The sequence below is a fragment of the Vigna angularis genome, chromosome 9, assembly GCF_016808095.1.
Source record: "Vigna angularis cultivar LongXiaoDou No.4 chromosome 9, ASM1680809v1, whole genome shotgun sequence".
Taxonomy (NCBI): domain Eukaryota; kingdom Viridiplantae; phylum Streptophyta; class Magnoliopsida; order Fabales; family Fabaceae; genus Vigna; species Vigna angularis.
In genome coordinates this window covers 3,818,283-3,831,814 of record NC_068978.1, presented here as the reverse complement: position 1 = coordinate 3,831,814, position 13,532 = coordinate 3,818,283, and the positions used below count along the sequence as shown (strand labels likewise).

Below are 13,532 nucleotides of genomic sequence, written 5' to 3'. Positions count from 1 at the left end.
ATTCAAGTAAGACCAGCCACAATAAATGGGCACGAGGATATCCTTAAATCTTTCAGTGGTTACATTGGCTCTAACTAAAAACGACATATGACCAGATTGAGCCCCACCAACATCATGTATTCTATAATATTCATTAAATTGCTAACAGGGTTAGCAGGCATAATTCTTTGGTAAAGGAACTGATTTATCATTTCATGTCTCACAAAAAGTGCTTCATATTTCCCACGCTCAAGGGTGTTGTTGTTCCATAGTTTTCAAACCAAGAGAATATGATGCTAACGTGCCTTCAATAAAAGATATTTATATAATCTTGGTTAATCCTCTGGAAAAGCAATCAGAAGCATTATTTTTTGGAAGCCTACTATTGCAGTTTGTCCTTTCTGGTCTGCAGAATTTCTTACAACCCTCTTTGATTCTTCTGTTACACACTTCTCTTGTCACTTCATGCTTCAAATCTGAATTAGGTAACATGATATATATACATATGCAAACACATACATACAAATTCACATGCAAACACACTGCTGTATATGTTATCTGTATGTTAAACTTTTTCCAATGTTTCTTGGCTTATTTTTTATCTATCAAGAAAATTCAAGTCTTGCTGCTAACTTCCTTTTTTGGATATCACATCAAACGATTAACTATTCCAGTTAGCTACATCTTTGCACAATATTTTGGCATGTCAGGGGATTAGAAAACTCAAAAATTGCTTGCATTTTACACCTTCAATAGGCTTAGGAGTTAGGACTCATAAAAAGTAAGTCCATTTGTACAGAATTACGGAAGGATCTACCAAAATGTATTAATTTTACTTGGTGTGCAGCTCCTTGCATTGAAAATAGCAGACATGCAAATTTGTTGACCCCCTGAATAATATAATACATAAAACAGAAGAAAGTGAAGAGGCATGGCATCCCTCATTCCTGGGGTTCTGCTGAAGCTTCTCCAGAGTATGGATTCTAATGTGAAAGTTAATGGAGAATATAGATCAGTCCTTCTGCAAGTGGTCAGCATTGTGCCTGCAATAACTGGGTCTGAATTATGGCCTAACCAAGGTTTCTTCCTCAAAGTCTCTGACTCTTCTCATTCAACTTATGTTTCACTCTCAAAGGAAGATAACGAGCTTATCTTGAGCAACAAGTTGCAGCTTGGACAATTTTTTTATGCGGATAGGATAGAAGCTGGAACACCAGTTCCTATTCTTGTTGATGTTACACCGGTTCCTGGCCGGCACCCTTTTATTGGAAATCCTAAGGATTTAATGCAAATGTTAGAGCCATCAGAGGGTCCTGTGCAATCTGATAATCATCATAGAATTATTCGTTCAAAATCCATGAACTCTGTCAAAGAAAGCAGAAGTCCATGGCAGAAAATTGTTATTAAAGAGGAAAAATCTGCTGTTGCATCCAGGTACATGCGGGGTGTTAGAAGTTCAACCTCAAACGTGAATGTGCATGATGCTACTGAAGAAAGAAAAGGAAATGATTTTCAGAATGATGTAGACAGTAGTAAGAAGGTGGGATCTGCAAAAGTAAAACTGCAAAAATTACAGGTCAGGTATGATTCTTGTCTTTGATATGCACTTTTTAAGGCTCAAGAATATATGGATTAAGTATTTGGCCTTTCTATAGAGTTATAGTATGCCCAATATTTGAAAGCAGCATGGGAACAACTATAATTACCCCATACAATGAATAATTTATTTAACTTAGGATTAAATATAATTTTAGTTTTTAAATTTTGACACGAAATTAAAATTTGTCCTTTTCCCAAACTTTGATACAGATTGATCCTATACTTCAAAAAAGAATAAATATATTTTTATTAATCTAACTGCGTTAAATTTTGTTGATATGTCAAATGACGTTTCTGGCTTATGTTTTGAGTTGTTTACAACTTTCATATCAAATGTTAGCATGAAACACCATTTAACAATTAAAAAATATTACCATCCTTGGATTAGGTAGACTATATCCATTCATTTTAAAGTTTAAGAACTAAAATATATCAAAGTTTGGAACAGTGACAAATTCCAATTTTGTTAGAAAATAAGTTCCTTATCTTAACTACGTAACCACCAATACCTAGTAACAAGTTTAGTGTTGAATTGTATGCTGTGTTACATGCTAAATAGGTAATAATGAAAATTAAGAGATTGAGAATGATTAGTTTTAGCATCACAGACACTCTCAGTGAATACAACTCGTACTCTACTACTTGAAACATCTTCACCAAGGCAGAGGGTTGCTCAATCTAACATCCAGGAGACTGCCATGTCACCTTCTAAGCGCATATCTATCAAACATAATTCTGCTAAAGTGGAAACTACAAACTTGAATATTTTGCCAAGCAGTGAAGATAAAAGCTGGAGCACAGAGGCAATTCCATGGTCCTCTCTGCCAGACAAACTTTTGAGTCCTGGAAAGGTACATTGCAATTTAATCCCTCCTTTGAATGACAGATGTTACCATAAAACATAGATGCAATTTGTTGATCTTGTTCTGTAATCAAATTGGAGTTTCATCTCAGTAATCTATGTAATAAAGGATTCCACCAAATATTATTGAAGTGAAACTCCAAAACTATTTAGAGAACACTACCATAAGTATTTATAACACTGCATATTATTATTATTATTATTATTATTATTATTATTGTGTTTAACAGATTAGATCAAATTTCATCTCATGTGTCTTTTTTGAGTAAAGCAAAGTTATCTCAGCAATTTCATGAATTTTTGATGGCAATCATACAAATTTCCTCATTTTACTAGGAATTGCTCAGAAGGAAACATCTAGCCTCCATGGTTGCTGTAGAAGCTCAGAAAGAAGTTACAGCTACTGCAGTCCTTGCCAAGTTGTTAAGGTACATTATTCGTTTGTATTATATTGTCAAATTATTCAGTCAAAGTTTAGTTACTTGGGAAATTTTAAAATTTGTTTCTATATTACTAAATTTAAAGATGTTATTTTAGCAGACACTCAAACTGACTTGTAATAACTATTTTTATGTAGGGATTAAAGTGTAAAGCTTTTTCATTGGATTAACTTTTCAAAAATGGTGTCAAATACAAGGATAACATTTTTTCCATTTAGATTCTTCAATTATTTACTTCTCTTTCCTTTTCAGTATGTTTGCCAACATCTGCAGCTCAGCTGCCTCAGAGAATCCTCATGTCACACTAAACAAGTTTTTTTCCTTCCAAGAACTCATCAACCAGTCAAATGGTACAAGTACAGTTCCACACACAGATAAATTATATCATCTATATAAAACTTCTTCTCCTTCAGAAACAGACAAAAATGACAAGAAATCAGTTTTAATGCCTGGGAAAATTTCATCAAAGTCTCCAAAATACTCACCAGATTTATCCGACACTGAGAAACAAGAATGGGCCACAGTAAATGGTCTAAAAGAGATAAACGAACTGAGAGAAGTCCTTTTGATTGAAACAAAATCATGGTTTTTGAAATACTTGGAAAAAACATTGGATGTCTGGTTTTCCATAAGCTCCCAAGAGAAGAGAGGAAAGACGAGTAAGGACCCTGCGGGGAAGAAAATGAATCATGCCAATCATATAGCTCTCACATTGTCACTCCTTAAGCAAGCAAATGAATGGTTGGAGAAACTGAGAAACACTTCAAACATGGAAAATGAAGAGCTGTTGGAAACTGTTGACAGATTGAAGCAAAAAGTTTATTCTTGTTTGCTCCTACATGTTGATTCTGCTGCATTTGCTTTGGAAAACCGAGCTTGATTATTGGATAATGATACGTTTTAAAGCTTATATTCTATTTAAAGCTATTTATAAGTTAAATTATCTTGTGTGGTTGAGACAGACATGGTTAATGGAAGCTTGGCCAACATATTTTTCAAAATGTAATGTTATATGATATGACAATAAAGACCACCCTTTGAACGGCGTTCAAATGAAATTCAGATTCTCTGTTGAGTTTTTCTGTGTTGTTCCTTTCTATTGTCTTTAAAATACACTGATACATACTGATTTTGATGTTTTAAAATACCAATATCAGTGTTTTTAATGTTTAGCAGAGCACAACATTAGAAAACACTCAAGAGAGAATTTGGACTTGTTCAAATGAAGTTTAGTTGTAACATGATTTCCTGAAAAATTTGTTTCCTTTTGGAATCTTAATACATGTACACATAGCAGGTGGAAAAGCTTACCTTGTGGCTTACAAATTGTTTTGTATAACAACATTACCCAGAGAAAGAATTCATGCTGGAAAAGCAGGACACAAGCTCAACACTTCCACAAATCAAGCATGTGTCCTGCTTCTCCAGCATAATTCAATCTCTGTCTTCTTTCTTGTCATACATATGGGCTCAGAGAGTTGAATTGAGAATATGGAAACATGTTACTTACTTCTCTAGGAATAGGAGTTTGCTTAGTAATGTGATACACATGTTTAGGTTGCATTTTATAAGCAGAAACTTATATAACTTAGTGGAGTTAAGTTTGACATGACTCATATGCATTGGTTGTTAACCATTTTGTTGGTGACCAGGGTTGTTCAACTTGTGTTTTCTTATGCTAATAAAAGAAGTTTATATTATCTCATCAAGCTAATCATCATAGTTTTGTTCATGTACTGTTGAAGTTTGGCAACCAAATAAGAGTTTTGTGAGTGCTTAGTTGAAAGGTAAAGTGAGATGTTACCAAATGCCAACAAAAATTAGCAGCCCTACAATGTGACAGACCCACCCACTTAAGTACACAGTTCAGTTTAGGATGAAATAATACGAGAAATGATACTTTTACACATAAAATTTATCTTCATTTCACATTACTCTCTTCTTTTTTAAAAAAATATAAAAATTTACTTTTTTTTATAACTATTTTATTCTTATACTGTGTATCAAATCAATGTAAAAGTGTATCATCCAATCATTATTTAAATAATATACATGAGAGTTAAGAAATTGAAACCTTCAATTGAAAAAGATTCATAAATGTTTAAAATAAAAACATGACTTATATGTAATTTTTGTTCTCATTGTGTTGTGAATGTATAATTCTAATCCTATAAAGTTTAATTATATATTTGATCCTTTAATTTTCTAATGCTAAACAGTTTGGTCTATTGTTAAAACGTTTGTTATCATTTTAAACCCATCGACATTTCTATGTTATCGTGCTTTGAATAATAATAAAAAATGTAAAAGAGTTCATCAATAGTAATTGTTAATTAATACCAGAAGTGTTTAACAATAACCTTTATAAACACAGTTTTTTGTTGGATGATATATTAATGTTAGATTAAAACGGTTTATTTAAATCAATTGGAGGACTAAATTACAATAACTAAAATTTAATTTATTAAATCTAAAGTTTTTTTAACTAGGTTTTATTATGAAATAAAACTGAAAGAACAAAGTAAATCATTAATAGTATTTAAATAATTTGTATTAGCTTGTTTGGAAGGTCGGATGAAAAGTGAGAGAGTAGAAAAGAAAAGAAAGAGTAAAAATTACTGGAAATTTTGATACTTTATTCATTCTAGGCAGCTTCATTTTTATACTTACTATTTTTAATATATTTTTTCATAAATTTATTATTATAATAGAACAACAATTTTAATCTATTAAGAATGAGAATAATACAAAATCTATGAAAAAAAATCCTAGGTTCCTTAACAGAAAACCCTTATTGTGAAAATGAAAATTATAACTTGCTAAAATATTCCAAGAAAATATTTAGGTAAGGAAATTTATGAAATAAGAATACTTAAAAACATGAACAAATTTTATTCAAAATAAAAAGATTAAGAAAAAGAAAAAAAAACATAGTGATGTCGGAGCTTCGACATAAACATTATTAGAATATTTGATAATTATAATTAATTAAATTGGACAAACTAATTATAAATATTATCACTGGTTAGTTTTTAATGACAATAATAAGAATAATAGTGATAATAATAATAATAACAATAATAATGATAATAATAATGACAAACTAATTAAATTGGACAAACTAATTATAAATATTATCACTGATTCATTAAATATGTTATTAATATATGCTATGCCAATTTACTAATAAAAGGTTGACATTTTTAAACTAATTATTTTATTTACTTAATTTGGATAATTATCTAATGCGTAATTGTTTTCTCTAATCTCTTCTTCTCACGATGCTCTCTCGTATATTTTTTACACAATAAATATATATTCTTAAATTTTTTATAAAATTAAAAATATATTTGTAATATACTTCTAAAATTAAAATAATTAAAATATATTTCATTGGTTTATATATATATATATATATATATATTCATTTATTTATCTATTTCAGTAGAAATAAAGATATAAGTTTTATAACTCTTTCAGTTACAGTCCTAAAATTATAAAATCTTTATAAGCATTAGATATAAATATTTAGAGCACATTATTCTGATCAAAATTTTAATATTCCATTTAAAAATATCATGCCTGTTAAAATATTAATAGAAAGGACATTAATTATTATAAAATTAAATTAAGATATTACAATTATAAAAACAAAATGTTATTCCATCCAAACCAAAAAATTAAATGTAAAATTCAACTTAATTTTATCGGAAATAATGGTATATTTTTAATTTTAAAATACTTAAAGAAAAAAAATTAAAAAGTCACTATAAAAAATTCTCGACAGCTTCAATTATTTATTTTACTCAAAGTTAAAATTGAATTTAAACTGCTCATTACGGCCAACTGTGTTGTTGTCTTTTCCTTTTGATTTAAAACGACGTGGCATTTGCCGAAATTTCTAACACCATTTTCATTTCATTCCAATTTCAATCATCTGTTCATCGATCGACTCGGCTGGACTATCCACGCCGCCGTTTTCCGCGGCAGCTCCGGCCACCCTCTCATCGCCATTCAGGTTTCTCTCCCATTGTCCCTTCCTTTTACTTCAATCAATGATTATTCGTTGCTTTTCTTCTCCTTTCGGAAATTGAAATAAGAACAAAAAACCTAATGTCGTTGTTTTCTGCCTAAGAATAAATTAGATGATCTAAGCGTGCAAGATCTGGTTGACGTATATGAGGTTTACTTGCCGTTTGTTTATTGTTTTTCTATTGCGATTTGTCAGATCTAATTCGTAAATCCTAATTGCAATAACGAGGTATTAGCTGAATTGGTCATATGAGCTGCTACATCGTGTGCCATGCATGGGCTTTCCCATGATTTTTGTTTAGTTTAGACCGCAATCACCTCATTGTTGAACTATACGCGTTTTTTCATTTTTTTTAAAGACGTGTTAGTTATGCCATTTTTTGTTTAATGTTTTGCAATTTGAAGAGTATGTTTGGAACAGCGAGTTTCTATCGAGAGAAGAAAGAGCAAATTGTTGGATTGTAAAGTTGGGTTGATTTGGTTATTTGTGTTGACGGATCAACTTTGTTTAATGCTGTAGTGTCAGGCCTTTGTGGATGCTTGGTGGCAGTGTATGAATGAGGTTTTTACTCTTTAATTATTTAATAAATTTTTAGTGACATATATAATATGGAATCATGGGAATGTAAATATTGTTTGTGTAATTTTCTTTTGTGATTTTTATTTTTATCTGCTTGAATCTGTTTAACTTCGATTTGTCTGTCTCTTTTTTTTTTTGTTATTGCAGTGTATTTTGGGTTGGTTGCAAAGAAACATGGTGAAGTTGACTATGATTGCCCGTGTTACTGATGGTCTTCCGCTAGCTGAAGGACTGGATGATGGTCGTGATCTTAAAGATGCAGAATTTTACAAACAACAAGTCAAGGCTTTGTTTAAGAATCTCTCAAGAGGACATTATGAAGCATCAAGGATGTCAGTTGAAACTGGACCTTACGTTTTTCAGTATCCTTATGGAATCATAGTTATTGCATAATATATTCGTGGTAGTCAAATAAGAATTGCTTGATTATCCTACTTAGTGTATTGTACAATGCCTAATCTAAGTGGTCAATCTTGTGCTACAGAACCACTGTAGCAGTGCTACAGAGCATGTCGTTATAGGTTGCCTTGATGAACCCTGTTACGTCACAATCCTCCCACTTTCACTCCTTTCCAATGCTATTGGTCTTGCTCCCTTATCTCTTTGAAGCAAACCATCTGACCCACAGCTCCCAGTCGTGTTTCTAGCCCACCCATGGTGCTATAGTTGAGTTTCCAGCCATCTTGCTATCCACTAAAGTATTTTGTGGGTCAGCCTCTTCAGGTCACTATTCAGGAATTACAACTGTGTGTAATAATCTGTTATTAAAAGTTTTAGTTAAATCAGAGGATTGTTACGATCCTATGAGTTTAGGGGGTCCTTTGCATGTGGAATCGTTCATGGGATCATCAGCATGCAGGTCGGGGTGGGATTGTGATCTTCATCATGAACGTGTGGGATTATCAATCCCTATCGAGGCAGAGTGAACCCAGATTTCCAAGTCAAATCCCTTTGACCCAGTTTTTAAAATCGCTAACTACCCTTTTCTCTTCATTTGTCATCTACCATTGGACTTTGACATTCTCACTTCATCTTTAAACTTCTCCTGCCACTTTCAACTGCAACTGTCTCACCAGAATGCTGCTGCCACCCCCCTTGGCTGTACATAGTGCAAACTTGTGAACATCCTGCTGGTTCAAACTCAGTCTCTTCTTTGCCTTCTCTCACTAGTTCTATGATCTCTTCCTCATTGTCTTTATAATTTTAGACTACCTTATTATATTTGGATCTTATGGTGTATTATTTATGTTTTTTTAATTTAAGTTTGTTTAATGTCACGATTTAGAGATTATTTTCAGTTAATGAGTGATGTTTAATTATTAAAATTGTTGAGATGCCTATATTTTGATATTGTTTGTGTGCTGTTTTCTTCAAGTTAACGGAAGATATCTCATTGCTAGACACAAGATGCTTGTATATTACTTTAGTTGTTCATGTGCTTATTTTTATTGCTGTATCAGTAAATCTATGGGTTTTGGACATTAGTAAGGTCTGTGTTTTTTTGTGTTTTGGCACATATTTCCCTTCTCTTGAATTATGATTCTGATGGTTCTTGTATATATTATATGCATGTGAAACTTGGGATACTATCTTGTCAATCCACAACCATGCAACCTTATCTAGATCATTAGTTATTTCCTTGTCTTAAACTGTTCCTGAGATTTATCATATTTTATGTTAGTTTCACTTTTAAATAACATGCTTTAACTTTATTTGAAAGAGTTTCACAGCCTAAAATGACCTTGACAGAGCATTAGTTATATTATAGAAGGACGGGTCTGTTACTTGACAATGTGTGACCGTGCATACCCTAAGAAACTAGCCTTTCAGTATCTTGAAGAGCTCAGGAATGAGTTTGAGCGTGTTAATGGGTCACAAATTGAAACTGCTGCCCGACCTTATGCCTTCATTAAATTTGGTAGATATCACTTTCTATCCTTCATTATCATTTTTAGCATTTTTGTTCTTTTCTACTGGCTCTTAATCTACCTTTTTTTCTTTTCCTTTTAATTGTTTAAAAGATACATTTATGCAGAAGACAAAGAAACTTTACCAGGATACCCATACTCAGCGCAATATTGCTAAATTGAATGACGAACTATATGAAGTCCACCAGATAATGACTCGTAATGTGCAGGAAGTTCTTGGTGTTGGTGAACAGTTGGACCGTAAGATTTTTGGAATATCTGAATAATTTTAGTTTTATCATTTTTGTCTCCTGATTGCTTGGATTGCAACAGTAAATTTGCAGGAATGAGCTTCATTGATTTGAGTATAATATAGAAACTGAGGCGTCTATTATATATGCATCCATTGTAGTTGGCTTTTCCTGATTTTCTTAATAAATTCATTTATTTATTTAAAGAGATAAAACATGCTTTGGAGCTCTAAAATGGTACCTTTTCCCCCTTGATATTAGAGTGATTGACAATGTTAAAGGTCTCACATCAACTAGAGATATGAATAAAATACAATCTATTAATGTGGTCAATTCTCACTTTATAAGTTGGTTTTTGTGAGCTTGGGTTCAATACAAACCCAAATTTTAAGATGGTGGAATTAGCACTTATTCTAAGACATACATTCATAAACGTCATCTTAGAAACAGATGTCATTAGTGTGCTTTGGCATAGTAGCAGAGTGGAATGGTGCTTGATTGTTATGGGATTCAAATAGCAAAAAAGCTTTCTGTAGTGCCATCTTGTGTGGTACTGAGCTATAGTGGTGCTACAATTGTATTGGGTTCCAAAACATTTTTTACTCCTGAAAAACAAATTGTGACTTCTCTCATTTTTTAATGCATTTGCTTCAGAAACATAATAGTGTCTGAAACTTTGCTAAAGTGCAAGTGTGAATGTGAAGTCTTGAATTGGGGTATAAAGGACCAGGTTGAGTAAAGACCCACAAACTTATACTTTAAAGTTTTATATTGTGTAGTTTTCTTGTAGCCCTTGCTGCTATCCTACTTTAGGGTTTTCAGAATTTGCAGGCTATGTAAAAACTATCCGAGATTGATAACTATGGGTCTTAGGATTAGTAGTAAACTTGGTTAAGGTTTACATCAGATTGACTTGAAAAGAGATAAAGATGATGTACCAATGTTCACACTTCCATCTCTATTATTCTGATAGATGATCTTTATTTCCATTTTTAATACAGTTTCTTTTTTGTATTTATGATTTGGTTTATTTTATGGAATTTATGTTCTACATTTGATTTTAAATTCTAATTTGCAGAGGTCAGTCAAATGTCTAGTCGCTTATCATCAGAATCTCGCATATATGCTGATAAGGCTAGAGATTTAAATAGGCAGGTTAGTCATTTTCAGTTTTCCTTCATGATTATATTTTACCATGTGAATATGGTTTTGACCTCTGATATATATTACTGTAATTGAAAAATTGTTTTGTTCTAGGAACTGCTTCTATAATTTAGACAGAAGAAGCTTACAATATTAGAATTAAGACATTTTCTATTGGCTTTTACTAAAATATAATGGCGCAGATTGGAAACGTGATACACACTTCATTTACTTTTTTTGTATAAATATTTTCATTAACTGGAAAACAGAGTAACATTGTTCTATGTGCTGGGGCTGTACCCGTATTTTGTGTTTTTTTTTTAAATGTTTCACTTGCATTAACTTTGAAATGTAAGTTTTTTAAGAGCTGGTTTTAATTTGTGTAACCTGTGGTTATTTTGTAGCATTTGGTTGTCAAACAGAAAATTATATTGGATCATTTGATGGTTTTATTTTTTTAACTTCATAAACAGCCGCAGAATCTGTATAGGTTAATATAATGAGTTTCTTGGGGTTTTGAAATGCAAGTTAGAGATATTCCTATATCACTGTATTTGGGTTATATTCCTATATCACTGTATTTGGGTTATATTCCTATATCACTGTATTTGGGTTATGGTACGAATCAATATCAAATGTAGATGGACACCCTAGAACAGTTTTACCATTTCTATGAAATCCCCATGATGTTTTGCAATATTTGCATGCCTCCTTTAATGCAAAATGTTGGCCTTCTAGTATCTAGAATAAGTTGAGAATAAGTTGAGAATAAATTGAGAATAAGCTGAGAATAAGTTGAGAATAAGTTGATGGTTGAAGTCTGTATTGCCGTGCCCAGTTTTATGAAGTAATGATTAGCTTTGAAGCTTCTTGCTTATGTTTGGATTCTAGTTATATTCTGTATCATGGATAAATAATTTAAAATAAAATATTTACTGTAGGCTCTGATTCGGAAGTGGGCCCCTGTTGCTATTGTTTTTGGAGTTGTATTCGTACTTTTCTGGATCAAAAATAAAATATGGTGATCGAGCTCAGTGTCTGACATTTAAATCCTGGATTGCGTTACTGTGGCTTCTCCCTTGTTAATCCAGATTTTGAACAGATTGGTGGAAAACCTGGATGCATGAGATGATGTCTACTTTTTCTGGACAACTTTGGTTTAGAAAAAAAAAAAGACTATATCCTCTCTGACATCTTAGCATGACTGGATCAGTCTTTCTGAAACAGGAACCCTTAACTTTTTATAGTAAGGAGTCAGGATATGAGAAAACTATATCCCCTTGGGGATCCATATAGGAATTTCTTCTTTATACTTATCAATTATTTTCAGGATTATTGTGTTAATGGATTAAATATACTACCTCTTCGATGTATTGTTTCCATCTGAGCCACCGAATTAGATTTGCTTTTTATATACAGCTAGTACAATGATAATGAGTAGTATGTTACCAGTATATTTTTTTTAACTGTGTTACAGCACTGTTATTTCAATGAATTCTTGTAAGATTTTTGTTTAAAACAACAAATAATTATCATTAAAGATTTTGAAAGTGGGAAGGAAACAAACAAGAATGTATCCCACACTACATTCGATTGTTTAAAAACACCAAAGTGAACAATTGTTTTGAAACGGTTCGGTTCTAGAAATGGCTTCCTTTTTATTTTTTTATGAAAAATTATGAATACAAACATATTTTAGTATAGATGGAAAGAGTGATATACATGTACATCTAAGTAATTTAATTTTTTTCTTTCTTTTACTTGAAAAAAAAAAGAATGATTTTATTATTTTCATTCATGTTAATTACATTTTCTTTATCTTTATTTATAGTAATCTAATCTTCTAGAAAAGAAAAATAAAGAAACAAAATAATCTAAAAGAACATGTTTTCTCTAGTTAGGAAGATTGTATAGATATTTTCACTAATTGAAAAGATTTTATATATATCTTTTTCTAATTATAATATTTCTCTTTAATTTGGTAAATGAATATTAATCATTCTTAACTTGCTTACAAGATTTTGAAATCTATCTAGAGAAATTCTTTTTGTGAAAATGTATGTTATTTGAAGTTTTGTAGGAACATGAGTTGTAATTACAAAACCTCTGTCTGGATTATCTCTGATGAAATGTTTGTCGATCTCAATTGTTTGGTCTTATCATGTTATATTGGATTATGAGCTATGTTCATGGTAGACTTATTGGCACAATGTAGTTGCACAGGGTTATCCACATTGACTTTAAGATCATCCAAAATTATTTTCATCTAGAGTCTTTCACACATTGCTTGAGCAAGAGCTTGAAATTCAGCTTCTGCACTAGAACGAGATACTCTATATTATGTTTGTTCTTCCATGTTACCAGACTATCTCCAAGAAACACACAATACCCAGAAGTAGATTTTCTGTCAATAATAGAATCTGTATAGTCAGCATCAGTATATATTTTCATAGTCAATGTGTCTTGCGTTTTGAATAATAGTCCATTTCCTGAACTTGACTTTAAGTATTGAAGAATTTTGTCAATTTCTTGCACGTGTCTCTCTTAGGTCATGCATAATTTGACTCACTACATTAACTGTATAAGCAATTTCTGGTCTTGTGTGTGATAGATAAATCGATTTTCCTACCAATCTCTAACATTGGGCCATCTCTATAGGAGCACTTTCCTCACTTCCAATTCTGTGATTTTGTTCTATAGGAAATATTGAGGTTCTACATCCCAACTTTCCTATTTCTT

The 13,532-nt window shown here is 31.6% G+C and overlaps 2 protein-coding genes across 4 annotated transcripts; both read left to right on the top strand.

The window, feature by feature from the left end:
- The first annotated feature begins 113 nt into the window (after window positions 1–113).
- Window positions 114–4,274, top strand: LOC108347129 (uncharacterized). Of its 2 annotated transcripts, XM_017586269.2 has the most exons (5): window positions 114–464; window positions 827–1,555; window positions 2,187–2,429; window positions 2,777–2,868; window positions 3,133–4,274. In XM_017586269.2, exons 2-5 carry the CDS (start codon window positions 911–913, stop codon window positions 3,758–3,760), a joined length of 1,608 nt encoding a protein of 535 aa, XP_017441758.1. In that variant the 5' UTR covers window positions 114–464; window positions 827–910; the 3' UTR covers window positions 3,761–4,274. The 2 variants fall into 2 exon arrangements, with proteins under 2 accessions (XP_017441758.1, XP_052724616.1); XM_052868656.1 differs by lacking the exon at window positions 114–464 and having other exon boundaries at window positions 498–1,555.
- A 2,465-nt stretch (window positions 4,275–6,739) lies between these two features.
- LOC108347607 (25.3 kDa vesicle transport protein) lies at window positions 6,740–12,247 on the top strand. 2 transcript variants are annotated; one of them, XM_017586970.2, is made up of 7 exons: window positions 6,756–6,898; window positions 7,433–7,474; window positions 7,640–7,854; window positions 9,250–9,410; window positions 9,514–9,660; window positions 10,729–10,805; window positions 11,735–12,247. In XM_017586970.2, exons 2-7 carry the CDS (start codon window positions 7,466–7,468, stop codon window positions 11,816–11,818), a joined length of 693 nt encoding a protein of 230 aa, XP_017442459.1. In that variant the 5' UTR covers window positions 6,756–6,898; window positions 7,433–7,465; the 3' UTR covers window positions 11,819–12,247. The 2 variants fall into 2 exon arrangements, with proteins under 2 accessions (XP_017442460.1, XP_017442459.1); XM_017586971.2 differs by lacking the exon at window positions 7,433–7,474 and having other exon boundaries at window positions 6,740–6,898.
- The last annotated feature ends 1,285 nt before the right edge of the window (window positions 12,248–13,532 follow it).

Bases quoted from the DNA above. Each gene is read 5' to 3' on its own strand.
- LOC108347129 (XM_017586269.2), top strand. From the start codon at position 911: ATGGCATCCCTCATTCCTGGGGTTCTGCTGAAGCTTCTCCAGAGTATG. The intron at 1,556-2,186 runs GTCAGGTATGAT...TTAGCATCACAG, and splicing joins TAAAACTGCAAAAATTACAG to ACACTCTCAGTGAATACAAC. The intron at 2,869-3,132 runs GTACATTATTCG...TTTCCTTTTCAG, and splicing joins GTCCTTGCCAAGTTGTTAAG to TATGTTTGCCAACATCTGCA.
- LOC108347607 (XM_017586970.2), top strand. The intron at 7,855-9,249 runs GTATCCTTATGG...ACAGAGCATTAG, and splicing joins ACTGGACCTTACGTTTTTCA to TTATATTATAGAAGGACGGG. The intron at 9,411-9,513 runs GTAGATATCACT...ATTGTTTAAAAG, and splicing joins TTATGCCTTCATTAAATTTG to ATACATTTATGCAGAAGACA.